The sequence below is a fragment of the Delphinus delphis genome, chromosome 16 (assembly GCF_949987515.2).
Source record: "Delphinus delphis chromosome 16, mDelDel1.2, whole genome shotgun sequence".
NCBI classification, from domain to species: domain Eukaryota; kingdom Metazoa; phylum Chordata; class Mammalia; order Artiodactyla; family Delphinidae; genus Delphinus; species Delphinus delphis.
Window position 1 is genome coordinate 9,128,780 of NC_082698.1, and position 13,730 is coordinate 9,142,509.

The 13,730-nt window shown below is 51.3% G+C and overlaps 1 protein-coding gene across 2 annotated transcripts in view; it reads right to left on the reverse strand.

Moving 5' to 3' along the window:
* Window positions 1-2,386: 2,386 nt before the first annotated feature.
* The window catches only part of DMBT1 (deleted in malignant brain tumors 1), a 64,017-nt gene continuing 52,673 nt past the window's right edge, over window positions 2,387-13,730 (reverse strand). For both annotated transcript variants that reach the window (XM_060033906.1, XM_060033907.1), the window contains 6 exons: window positions 13,335-13,485; window positions 11,236-11,444; window positions 10,184-10,368; window positions 5,281-5,669; window positions 4,423-4,694; window positions 2,387-2,946 (listed from right to left, as the gene is read on the reverse strand). In XM_060033906.1, coding sequence (XP_059889889.1) covers window positions 2,780-2,946; window positions 4,423-4,694; window positions 5,281-5,669; window positions 10,184-10,368; window positions 11,236-11,444; window positions 13,335-13,485 — 1,373 coding nt within the window. In that variant the 3' untranslated portion in view covers window positions 2,387-2,779. The remainder of the gene's footprint in view (window positions 2,947-4,422; window positions 4,695-5,280; window positions 5,670-10,183; window positions 10,369-11,235; window positions 11,445-13,334; window positions 13,486-13,730) is intronic.

The window sequence follows — 13,730 nt, forward strand, 5'->3', positions numbered from 1 at the left end:
GGCAAAGGAACATTTCTCAAAGTGACTGGTGAGCCAACTCTGTAAGAATCACAGTTGGGAACGGGAGGACTGTAGATCACTGCCCTGCACCAGCTCAACCAGAGAGGCTCCTGAGTGACTCTAAAGTTTGAAATGACTTAGCTTTAAAACAATTGAGCCTATTTAAAATCTTGAACCTGTTTTCACGTTTACCCTGAAGGAATTCAGAACTTGCCACCAGAAAGTATGTTGATGTGGCATATTGACTGTGTTGACTTAAAGACACTTGAAAAAAGACAAATCGAAAGCAACAACACACTCACGCGCACTCTGACCTTCCTTCTTTTTCTTAAAAACAGGAGATAAGTTGCCATTGAAATGCGTCCTCCTGATGCCAGAAGGAAATAACATCCTTATCATCAGGACATAAAGTTGAGTCCAGAGCATTCTATACACAGAGACCTTGGTAAAATAATTCTAATTATCTTGTCTTCCTCACATAGTGTAATTACTTTTCCACCGTTGTTTCTCTTTGTTGAAACACATATAAAAGCAAGTAGGTTTCCCAATTTGGGGGGTTTCCATTCTTATGAAGTCTCTCCCCACGTCATGTAAAACTTGCATTAAATAAACTTGTATGTTTTCCTCCTGTTGAGTTGTCTTCTGTCAACTGAAGCCGCAGCCCTGCCGCATAAAACCCTAAGAGGGTAACGATAAGCTTTTGCCCCCCCACAACCACTACAAGCCAAACCTAATTCCAGTTCAGCAGCCTTTGTCTCCAGGGAGGACGTCAGTCTGCTTCCCTGTGTTAGAGAAAAGAGTCAGGCACATTACGGATGCAGTTACAAACTGACAACAAGTGCAAGGAAAAGCCCTGGGCCTCATCTGACTGCTCTGCGTTCCCGCAAGGCGCAGCCCCAGGGTGGGCTCGGTGCCCGCGGCTTTGCGGAGGCAGCCCGTTTGCAGTTTCCAGCTGGTCCTCCAGAAAAGGGCAGACAACTCCCAAATGGCTTCTTCTCTCTCTGAGCTAGACCTTCCCTCAAGAAGGGAAGTCAAAGCAGGACTAGCCTTCCTTCTAGGAATCTCTTCCTGAAACGGACATCTTGTTAGAATGGGGTCCTGTGACTCCAGCCACCAGGGACCCTTCCCCACTAGACACTTTCCCTTTTCCACTTCTCCCGCAGGCGTTATCCAGCCCACCCCAGATGTGCGCGTGCACACACACACACACACACACACACGCACACACACACACGTCATGAAGGCCCATATGCTTTCGTAACTCAGGGTCTTGATCCAGTCCTGAGTAAAACCTGAGGTCTTCTCACCCATCTGGTCTTGGCCCCTAGAGACCAAAAAAAAAAAGACCAGACACTCACCTGAGCTAAGGGCCGTCTCCCAGATCCTGTGTCCGGGGCATCAAGGCAGGTAGCAGCCACCTCGGCTGCTGCACTTCGGCCTGGTCTCCTGCCTGCTTCTCCATCCTGTCTGCTACATTGCATGGTTGTCATGGGAACCTAGACCCCAGCTCCCCGCTAGCCCTGCTGCCCAAAGTTTAGGCTGACCAACCCTCCTGGTTAGTCGGGGAACAGAGGGGGTTCTCAGGACAAGGGGCAGCAGTGCCAAACAAAGAAGGTCCCAGGAAAATAAGGGTGAGTGGTCCCCTCCCAAACCAGGGTGATATAAATGAGGCTCCAGTGGCCAAAGGACAGGGGACAGAGGTTTTAGTGGTCAGATGGCCAACCGCATGCAGTGGTGTCAAGCAGGTCTCCTGTCAACCTAGTGGGAGATGCTTTCACACAGATGTTAAAGGCTCCAACTTCCTGTACTTCCTGACCCTCCACCAAGTCTACTCCACACTTCACACCTCACGGGAGGCCATGTGGGAGGTAGCAGACATGTCATGGGTCATTGCGGGTCTCGGTCGAGAGTTTTCTGTCCTGTTTCCCCCATGAGCTCCTGACATTTCACCCTCTCAGCCCACACCCCAAGCTTGACACCACCCCAGGCCCCTCGGGCCAACCTCAGCCCTCCTACAACTACCTGCTCCATTGAGGACACGTACAAGAAGGGAATGTGCCCAACTTTGCCTCCCATGCCCTGTGTATGGAGGCTGTAATGGGTCCAGGGAGGGGAGGCAGGTTGATGTGGGCATGGCTGTCTGCCCATCACAGCCGCCTTGCCCGTGAAGACCCCCAGGGGCTGCGCGTGGAGGATGCGGTGAAGCTGTCTCAGCCCCATCTGTCCACTGCTCACTCCGCACTCTCCTCTGCCTCAGGGGCACGATAGGGCAGGGCCCCGTGGCCTTTCTCACTCCTTGTGGGAGCCCACGTTACCTACCTAACATGAAGGGATTAGTGCTTAGATGTGACGCTGGAAACAGTGACCAAACTGACACTTGCTTTGAAAAAGTTCTTTATTTGGCTTGTCCTATAATAAGAAAAGGCTAAGATATACACTAAGATATACACCACAGGCCAAAGAAGCTGGTTCATAAAACGTCAGGAAAGAAATTCTATCTAGAAAAAGCGCTGCTGCTTCTAGCGTGTGGCTCACTGCCTCACGTGGGATTTCAGGTTCCAGCACCTGCTTGACTGACATTTTGTCCCAGCACCAAGTCTGTGTTTCTGGGAAAACCTGCTCCCATCTTTCTCACCCCCTCCTCCACCACCCACCACTGTGCACCTGGGCCAGAGTTGGGTGCTCTATGTGCCAAGCTCTGGACACTGGTTTCTTCCCTCCTCTCACGGGCTCCAGAGCATGGGGGCCTGTGTCTGAGCATCGCGCGTTATCTCCTGCTTCACATCCTAGAGCTCAGACGCTGGCCATGGGCAGCACGGGTGCTCCTCCCCAATGTGAAGGCTGCTACAGCCAAGAGCACGACCAGGAAGACCCCAGCAAGGATGGTGGTGCTGTGGTAGCTCCCCTGGGCGCTGGCCTCCTCTTCCAGGTCAACCTCTGTCCGGTCTGGGAAGGAGAGGGGAGAGAAGTAAGGACGGGGGTCCGAGGGCAGGGTGATGGCAATCAGAACTGTTCGGTGGGCGGGGAAAAGAAGGGAGAAAAGAGTGCCTTTCAGGAAACTGAGGTCAGACCCCAAGGAGCAGCTGAGTGTCAGCCCTGGCAGATTTCCCAGTGTCTTGTCAGCCAACAGGAGCAAAGGTTTGTGAACAGGAAGTCAGAGCTGGCCTTTGGCATAAGATCTGGCTGAAGGCTCCCGATGGACGGGAGGAGAGAGTTGGGGCATTTGAGTCCATTTGGGAGATGGGCACAAAGGTCCCAGCAGGAGGGACACTGGACTTAAGCTACTGCAGTGCAGGTGGGAAGAGAAGGGAAAGGAGAGACATGAGCAGAGTCCCCATCGGCCGCCTTTGCCCCTCCCCCTGCCCTGCCTTCCTTCTCTCTTGTAGCTCCAGCCCCCGTGGTGGGTACCATGCAGGTGACTTATGGCCGCACTGTGTCCCCTCCCACTGGAATGGAAGCTCCTCCGGGCAAGGATTTTGATGTATTTAGTTCTCTGTCTCCTGGCACATAATAGGTCTTCCAAAGGTGCCTGGAATGTTGCAGATGGGAGGAAAGAGCCTGGAAGCAAGCCAGACTTCCAGGGGAGGGCCTGGATCTGGGCCCTGAGGGGAGAGAGCTGTCAAAGATCCTTGTAGGGTGAAGCCTGTGACTGCGGGAGGATTTGTGACTCTAGCGCCGCCCCACATCTGCCCCTGTCACCAAGGCCACCACATTTGTTGACCTGGCCCGGCCTGGACCAGAAATCATGGGACTCCCTCGGCAAACATTTCCTCACCCACATGCACAACGGAACAGCACAGTGGGAAATCGGCTCCCCGTTCTAGATGGGGAAAATGAAATGGCTTTTCCAGGATCAACCCCTGGGAGCCGTGAGAATGAACCAGTCCTGCCTGGACCTACACGGCCCTGCCCAGACCCTGATTGCATGCGCTACTCCAGGGCTACAGTTTGTCATCATCATTATAAGTAATAATGCGATGATTAACGTTAACATTGGTGACAATAACGATAGTAACAACATCACCGTTCTTTGCAGCCAGTGGCTTATACCAGGCAAGGGCCAGAGCAGTGCAACTAACAGTATTTTGTGTAACCCCCTCAACAGTCCTAAGAGGTAAGTATTAACGTTTTTGTTTTACAGATGAGTGTGAGGTTGGGTATTCAGAACCCAGAGGGTAAAACTGTCAGGTGTTCTGTGTCCCACATTAGAACTGTCTTGACCAAACCCTACACGCGCATCCCCCATAGACCAGAAGCTCTTGGAAGAAGGTGAGAACCAGGTCTAGCTCCACTTCATATCGCCCAGAGTAGCACAGGAGCCCTATTCGAGGGGAAACGGGACACCCACGGAAGCAACCCAAGTCCCCATGGTGCACGGGCCTGGGTCCCGGCAGATGGTGGGGTGGGGAGATGGCCACCTACCCAGGCTCCTCTTCTCAGCATGCGGGACCTGCAGCTGGATGGGTCCCAGGGCGACATCCACCTTCTCCCGGTAGGAGCCCACGCCCCTCTTGGCCCTCATGATGCAGCCTCTGCTGCAGCGGGATGAGGCATCGTACGCCCTGCACACGACCATCTTGCACTTCAGGTACACGGAGGGGAAGCGGCTCAGGAAGTGGAAGGAATTGAACTTGAAGCGGAGGACGTTGGGTGAGGGCTGGTGGTAGGATTGGTAGGTTTCATCCTTCACACACCTGGAGGAGGAGAGGAGTCACCGTCAGCTCTCAACAAGGCACTGCACTCCTCATGCCACCCACCCCGTGGGCTGTGCACCCTCCTCAGAGGGTGGCGGTCAGGGGACCACCTGCTGCCTTCACAGCCTTCCTTGTGGACCACCTGCTTGGCATGCTCTTTGTGCGGCACCCCATCTCCTCCTTCTTGTTTAGTCCTTCCAACAGGCTGTGATATGGGCTCCACTACGCTCATTTGATGCCTGCAGAAACTGGCTCAGAGAGGTGCTATTGCCTGTCCAGAATGATGCAGCTGGGACGGGGCAGAGCAGGCATCCCAACCTCCATCTGCTTCAAAATCAACGTTTTCCCACTACAGGCATGTCTTTTTTCATATTAAGGCTTGCCTGGAATTTAGTCACTCAGTCTAATTTTACTTTATAGCTAACCTGCTTGATGGCCACTCAGTTCTCCAGGTGCCCAGAGGTGACAGCCTGGCTAGTTAAGCTGGAGCTACCGGGAGCCCAGTCTGCCTTCCTTGAGCTCTGGGCTGGTTGTGTGTGAGTTATCAGGTAGAGGCTGAAGTCCACCCCATGAAGACACTCCTTACCCACTCCGGATGAGATCATAAGTCAAAGATGTAAAGTCATCGCGAGATGGTGACGCCACACAGGTGTCCACAAATAAGGCCAGGGAGGCGTTAGAATGGAGGATTTCAGCCTGAAGGTACAAATCCTGGTTCAGGTCCACATAGTATGGGCTGCTGGTCACGGGATATAAGAACGAAGAGGATGTATAAAAGGAAATGTTCATGTCAAAATTGCTGTATTGTATGTTCTTGACCTCGAGGGTGTCATTAGCAATGTACATCGTGTTAACCCAGGTGTTCTGGAGCATTTTGCAGCTGATGTAAATGTTGAGGTCCTTCCTCCTCTTGATGATGCCACGCGAAACAGCTGCTTTGAGGGAGTTGGAGTAGGTGATGGTATCATTATCCACCTGGGAGAGACAGGCAGGCGAGCAGAGTCAGGCAAACGTCACCTACTAAGGGAATCTCGTTGCTGCTTTGGGTGAGAATGAGATTGAAATGATGCTGCAAGATTTCAAAACCTTCCCAGAACCACACAGAGACGGCACATGCCTATCACCATGGCTACCGTTCCCTGGGATGGATACACTTCACCAGCTAGACTCCCTCCTTTCACACATCCCCTTTCCTCTGCCACGTGATGGGGACCACAGTGTGCTGGTGCCTCCCAGGAGCTGCTGCTTATGGAAAGATGGGGGTGTCTGGATGACCCCCTACCCCTGCTGTATGACTAAGCTGAGTTTGGTCTCCATGGCTCAGGACCCTTCTGGCTTGTTCTATTTCATTCTCACTCTTGCTGGGAGAAATCAGGGGAGGCAGTCGTGGGAGGGGCTAGTAGGATTCGTTTTCACTGTGCTGTTTGGATGGGTCAGTAGTTACTGCAGTTTGGTGTCTGAAGCTGCTGGAGCCTGAAGCAACAGACATCCAGAGTTATGGCTGCGGCAGGTCTCTGACCTCTGGGGCAGGAAATTCCCCAGAGGCTCATATGGACAACAAGGTGGTGGTGGTGTGTGTGGGGGTTGGAGTGGAGGCCATGGCAATGCTGGGGCACTTCCTGTCACGCTTTGCTTCTCCACTCCCCAAACCACAGGACCATTTCCTGCTGTGCCTTTCATGAAGCAGCAAATTCATAAGAACGTTGGTCTCTCACGCTGTTTGATGTGCCTACCGTCTCGTAAGAGTGACCTTTCCAGAGACAAGAGTCTCACACCTGGTGGTCTGTAAGCATTTCAAGGAAAGGGTGATGTCTAAGCATCTCTCTTTTCCCAGGGCTTGGTGTTAACTATAGCATCAGTAGCATCAATAAAGATCCGTGGAATGGAGGAAAGGTCCAGGGGACGGAAGTCCAGCAAAAGTACTTGTGATGAAAGAAGGATGGTGCCAGGAGCAACCAGCCCAAATGGCCAAGAGGACACAGGTGAGCAAGTGCCCCTGCAGGCCCCATGGTCATGATCATCTGGCCGCAGGGGAGGTGAGCACAAGAGCAGCATCCCCAGGTGGAGACTGGGGGTGGTGCACTCTTTCCCTCCCAAATGCTGTGATGGTCCTAAGCAAACTTGTCCTTGCCTGGTACGAGTTCCCACCAGCCGTGGGTGCCTCTGCGAGAACAGGAGCAGAAATAACACCATAGCGGCCTAAACAGAAGCCCTAAAATGTAAGACAACCTTACTCTTAAAAAAATATATAGGGGCTTCCCTGGTGGCGCAGTGGTTGAGAGTCCGCCTGCCGATGCAGGGGACACGGGTTCGTGCCCCGGTCCGGGAAGATCCCACATGCCGCGGAGCAGCTGGGCCCGTGAGCCATGGCCGCTGAGCCTGCACGTCCGGAGCCTGTGCTCCGCAACGGGAGGGGCCACAACAGTGAGAGGCCCGCATACCGCAAAAAAAAAAAAAAAAAAAAAAAGCAAGTTTGTCACTGTCACTAAATGTCATATGACATTTAGTTATATACCCTGTCAGGAGCAAAAGTTCATTCCTGGCCATTTGGGAAATCAGACAAGTTCCCTTCTGAAGCCAGCACTTGTACAACTAAATATAATTATTCTTTAGAGCAGCATGTGTCGGAGAGGCTTTAACTTCATGTCTAAAGTTGCAAAATTCAGCTCTGAGTTTGTCCCTTCCAGAAAGACATGTGAAAAGAGACAAGTTTAACAACTATCTAAAGTGGTCTTGCCACCCTGGGACCCTTGCCTACTCTCTGACCGTGGGTTTCCCTTTTCTCCCGTCAGAGGGAGGCTCTGGCCTGCAGGGGGCGCCAGAGCCCGCACTTTGGACTCAGGTCTGGCAAAGGGCCTAGGATGGGCTCTATGCCTTCCATTCCTTCATGGGAAGTACACTGTATTTTCCGCCTTTATATTTTCTTTAAAAAAGCGGGGGGAGCTTTATATTGGAGTGCCAGTGGTTATCGCAATAAACCATATAAATGTTGCCACCTTGTTACTCCTTCAAAGACAAGCTGAGGTGCCTTCAGTTGAACTCTGTATATTCACATGACAGTGTTCTTGAATCCACATCTGCCTGTGGTTTCCGCGGTCAAGCTAGATTCTGAATGCACGCCAAATAATGAAAGTGGGGTGCCGGTGTATTTCTTGATCATCAGAAGCTGTTCTGATTTTAAATTAAAATTCATTATTAGACGTCTGCTCAGCGTACAAGGCACTTGGGATGGAGTGGGAGTCCGGCAGACACGTCAACGGCTATCCCATAGAGACCCGGCCTCTTCCGCCTGGCATCCCACTCCTGTGGTGGGGAGACCTTGCCTATTCAGACACACGAGCCAACGTTTGTCAGACACCCACTAAACGGGGCACCTGGAGGAGATGCAGAAAGTCCCAGCTACGGATCATACCGTCCTGCCTTTGAATGCCGGCTCCACAGTTCATGATCATGTGGCCTAGGGCAAGTGGCTTAACCTCTGCAAACTTCCGTTTCCTCACAATTAAATGGGAATAAAAGTTGTCTCGGGAATTTTGAAAGTCTCGTGGAACTCTTAGTTCAGTGCCTGGCACGCATACTAGTCCCTAATAATATGATTATAAAGGCTTAGGCTCCACACCAGGGGCACTCGCAGTTGCATAGATGAATGAAACATTGGCCTGCCCTGGAGGCACGGTTTACTAGGGGATACAGGTATTTAAGTAAGCAGAGGAATCAGAATGTAGCCTGTGCTGCCCATGACCAGCCAGGTTAGAAGACCAGGGCTGGCCCGTGGCTTGGGCAGCTCCTATTGGAGATGAAGGAACACAGATAGGAGGGCTCAGATGTCAGAGGCTCCAGGCTGCATATTTGGAACTGGGAGGGGTGGGTCACCTTTGGCAGACTGATTCCCACTGACTAAACTCAGGACAAACCAGAATCCAACACGATTGACTGACAGCGCGAAATGTAAAAGCCAGGTCGACTAGAACGTTTGCAGGGCGTGACCCATCTGTACCCTCCTCTGCATGTAAGCCTCCCTGACCCACTCGGCTCCTATCAGAAGGAGATCTGGTGTCTGTAGGGACTGTCCAATGGGAGCTGGGGGGCCACAGTGGCAACTGCAGACCCTCGGGCCCAGGCACCCACCTGTGGCTGACAGGCCCATCTGGTTAGCTAAACGAGTGTCCCCTCCCTCTCTCACGGTTCCTTGTGACCTTGCCAGGTAATGAACACACGCTCATAGCACCTAGCTAGGCACGCGGCAAATGTACGGTACGTCTTTGGTGACGGGCAAACCCTCTGATCGCGTGTGTCACACACATTGTACGTATTTGAGCCTTTTGTGCTGTATATTTATACTGCGGTCCTAAACCTAATAAAAGTATTTGCACTGTGTCTGTTCCCTGACAGACAAAATCTTGAAGTGATTACTTAGGTGTCAGCCAAAAATTCAGAACTTAGAGTGCAGAGTTTTAAATGAATTTACATACAATGAAATGCAACAACTCTAAGTTTACCATTCGGTGGGGTTTGACAGTAAAAGACTCAACACTCCCATTAATTCAAACAGCTCCATCCTGCCCCTTTGCAGGCAGTCCCCTCCCACCAGGTCGGCTCACTATGTACACAGATTTCATAGAAATGACATCACAGGGTGGGTAGCGCCTGGCTTCTTTCACTCAGTGCCACATTTTTGAGATTCTCAGAGTCTGGCGTTGGCCCTACCGCTTCCTGGCTAAGTAGCTTTCAGCAACCTGCTTGACCCCTCAAAGCCCAGTCTCCCTGTTTTTCAAGCAGGATGACAATGAGGGGAGACTTGCCTCATCTTGGTGGGGATTTGGGGGAGTTTGACACAGACTAATCTCAGTGTCTGCCACTTGTAGGGGGACAGGATTAAGGAGTTTCCTGGGACATGAGATTTCTCCATGCTAAAATCTGCAAAGTCCCAGGTCAACCAAGACAACTGGTCACCCCAGGTGGTGACAGCTCAACAAACGATAGCTGCAGAGGCCGATTTACTGTGAAGCTAATGGAGGTTAAGCTTCAGGGCCCCCCGCACAGGCTTTTCCGGGGCTCAGCAATGCACTGGCTCAGCCATGTGCTTTTGTAAGATTTCTAAAACTAAGATATGCTTGCATTCTTTCCATGAACGAGGCACCTGCCTCTCTTGCCCACCCCAACACCAACCTGTATCAGCTCCAGGCCCTTCAGAACCTGGAGCTGGCCCTGGGAGCTGCTATCGCTCTTGCCGAAGTGATAGCAGCCTGCCAGGCACCCTCTCTGGTGGACAGTGTGGGAAAACCTCCCCACTGACTTTCCTTCCTTCTATTTGGACACGGCTGCAGCTGCGTCACGGCACCAAGGGACGGATTTGTATCTTCAGCCCGATTACGTTCTGGTTATACCATAATCGTGTTTTCTGGGTCCCCAGAATTCAAAAAGCACAGCGCAGGGCACTGTAAGAAAGCTGGCTCAGCAGGAGGGAGAGGAAGAAGCTCCAGGCTTACCTGCTCGATGGTGCCACAGCCAGAGTAGGGAACTGTGAAGGTCACCTGGCTCGAAGTAATCTGGGGCCGACACCGGTAGTTCCTGTTCCAGCCGGGAATGACAAGGTCCCTGGCAGAGTAGCCCAGGGACTGGAGGTAGCCCACGCTCACACTGGCTCGCATGTGATTCTGCAGGCAAAGCAGCTCTGGGGGCCAAGGGCAGACAGTGCGGTCAGTGTCAGCGCCCCCCCAAGCCCACAGGAAGGTGCAGAGATTGAGATGGCTGGCAGATGGTCTGCCTGCGGACACAGCTCACCACCACGCCAGGTGCCCTGGGGCTCAAGTCAGTTTCACTCTCATGAGACCCCTTGAGGGCCCAGGGACTAGGATTTCTCTGATGGAGAAGTGAAGGCAGGGTGTGAAAAAAGCAAAATGTTTTGCTAAGTTGCCGCTTATCCATATAGTAAAGTAACGCTCGGGTTGAATTGAGGGGATGTCGGAAAATCAACATCCTTAGCTATGGACGTAAACATAGGTCCTTTAGCTAAGGGGCAGGTCGGTGCTTAAAGTCCTGACCTCAGGATTTTAAAGAAAGCCAGTACCTCACCTTGCCCGGCCCCTGGCCAATCTGTACATCAGTCCACTTAACAGCTCAAACCGTGGCCATCAGCCTCTGCTGGACGAGGCTGAGCGGCCAGCTCAGACCGTCTTCAGGCAGCAGCCGAATGTGCTAGGTCTCAGGACAAGGTCACAGTGTCCCACACTCTGGGAAGGCCACAAGGCCTCAAGCCAGGTGATCCCCTCTGCCCTTGACACTGACATCTCACTATCTGTTGAAAGCAACACCTTGCCCTTCTACTTCATCTCTGCTGACCACAGAAAGGCCAACGCGCCGCCCATCGGCCATGTCTGGGAGCCAGAGTCCCAAGACCCACTGCCCTTGGCCCCTTTCTGCACCGGATCGAGCCTTGGTGACCTGAAAAGGCGGCCATCACTTCTCATCTCACAGCCATGGGATGGCTGAGCAGCAGAAGTCACTCCGAGGGGCCCCACCCAGACAGACGGGGACTTACTTGTGCTCCCAGGGGAAAGGCTGGAGGAGTATTCAGCCTGGAACCCTCTCATCTTGACGCTGCCGTCGCTGATGAAGCGAATGGACATGAAGTTGGATGACGAGGTGAAGGAGCCCCTTGCCCCGTCACAAACCCGGGCGAGCAGAGGGGAGCTGTGGTAAGGGCCGTCAAACACTTCAATATAATCGTAGTTACAGCCGCCTTCAAGCCTGCGGAGACACAGCACACAGTTCTGGCTTCACTTTTTTTTTTTTTTTTTTTTTTGCGGTACGCGGGCCTCTCACTGCTGTGGCCTCTCCCGTTGCGGAGCACAGGCTCTGGACGCGCAGGCTCAGCGGCCATGGCTCACGGGCCCAGCCGCTCCGTGGCATGTAGGATCTTCCCGGACCGGGGCACGAAGCCGTGTCCCCTGCATCGGCAGGTGGACTCTCAACCACTGCGCCACCAGGGATCTGGCTTCACTTTTAACCAGGATTTGATGCAGGGGGTCAGATCTCCGTGAGAGGCATCACACCTCTAAGCCAGAAACTGTGACAAAATTAATAATTGAAAGTAATGGATTTCCTTTTTTACTGAAGTATAGTTGATGTACAATATTATACAAGTTACGGGTGTACAATATAGTGATTCACAATGTTTAAAGGTTATACTCCATTTATAGTTATTATAAAATATTGGCTATATTCCCTGCACTGTATTGATACAATGTATCCTTGCAGCTTATTTTATACATAATAGTTTCTACCTCTTAATCCCCTACCCCTGTACCGTCCCTCCTCCAATCCCTCTCCTCACTGGTCACCACCAGTTTGTGAGACTTTCTTAAATCGGGCGGAGATTCATCTTCCCATGACCTCCATACATGGTTCTAGTCCTGCCTTTTGGGGTCACACGTATGAGATCTACAGCCCCTCTCCTGACAGCCTTTTGCATCACATGAGAAAGGATCACATCCTACCTTAGACTTTTTCTTTGATCCAAAAGACCCCAGTTTCCCATAGAATTTTTTAAAATCCATGAATTCATAGTGATAGAAACAAATAATTGAACAAAAAAATACTGGGCAAGTCAAATAGCCTCTCTGCAGCTCAGGTTTCTTATTTACGAAGGTGAAATCTCCCTACCCATGTATACTGAAGAAAGCCGTCGTGAGGCTCCAACAGTGTAATATATGGAGAAGTGCCTCATAAAATGTCACAAATGGTGGTCATTGTTATTAAGACGCTGACTCAGAGCCAGTCACGGTCAACCTTCCTCCAAAGGATTTCATACAGTCCCCACAATCCAGTATGAATTGTAATGATGAAGAGATTAAAATAATATTGTACCTTTCTCAAAACCCCACACAAATTTCTAAGGCAGAGACTCCCAAGGCCACTGCAACCAAGAGAGAAAACTACTTTGTTCAGTGGTGGCTGTTAGAGGAGAAATTATGGACGCCCCTTCCCAGGACTCTAGAAACTACTGGTGACTCGCTGTGGTCACCCCTCCTTGAACCAATCATGTACCACTGTCATTCTGATGAAGCCTCCTCCACTTAAAACAAGGATTCCCACTCTTCATTGGATGAGGAACAGATAACCTAACCTCTGCTGCAGGGATTTCTCCTCCTCTGCCCGAAACTCACCCCAAAAAAGGAGGGAGTAGAGCGAAAAGGGTTCAGAAAAACTGGTGTGGTTGTTAATAGGATTCTTGTTACTATTACTCCTAACAATTATTATTATTACTATTATAATAAATATTGTAATAATAATTATTATTATTACTCCTAACAATAATCCCACTGGATAACATTGTCCAAGTATTTTCATATATTTCTCTCTTGTGACCCTCCCAGTAACCAGCAAGGGTAGGAAAGCAGTTATTTTATTCTCCTCTCTTGAGGCTAAGGTGAATTAAGTGATTTCCCGTGATCACACAGGAAATTAGTGACATAGGTGCAACTTGAAACCAGTTGCTCTGGTCCTGGTGCCACCTCTGTGCTCGGTCGAAAATGGAACCCATAAGAAAAAATGTCAACGGGGCAAACATCTCTCCTGAAGTGCTAGGTACCATTTATCCCCTTCTAAATGTCTGCAAGGTCCCTCGCACACACTTACTGGACGTCTCTGAAGACCAGAGTCACACGGTAGTCGTTCTGAACTTCGATGTCCCACACACACTTGGCATTGTTTGGATACTTCCCAGGGTAGAATGGGCTGGAAAAGCTCCCTGAAGGTTGGGACAGGAAGCCTCCACAGGAATAATTTGCTGTTGGGATAAAATGGAAATACTGATGACCCACAATGCACACTGCACAGTCACCTGGGGGAGATTTTTTAAACAATTCCCAAGACAGAAACCCACCAGGCAGTGCCTAGACCCCAGCTACACACTGATGGTCAGTGGGGCGCCCCTCCACAGAGACTGTCCTTAGGGAAAACATCTCCTCACCATTCTCCTCATCCCTCCCCGGTGTCCCTGTCACTGAGGAGAAGGGAAAGGGGACTTGTCAG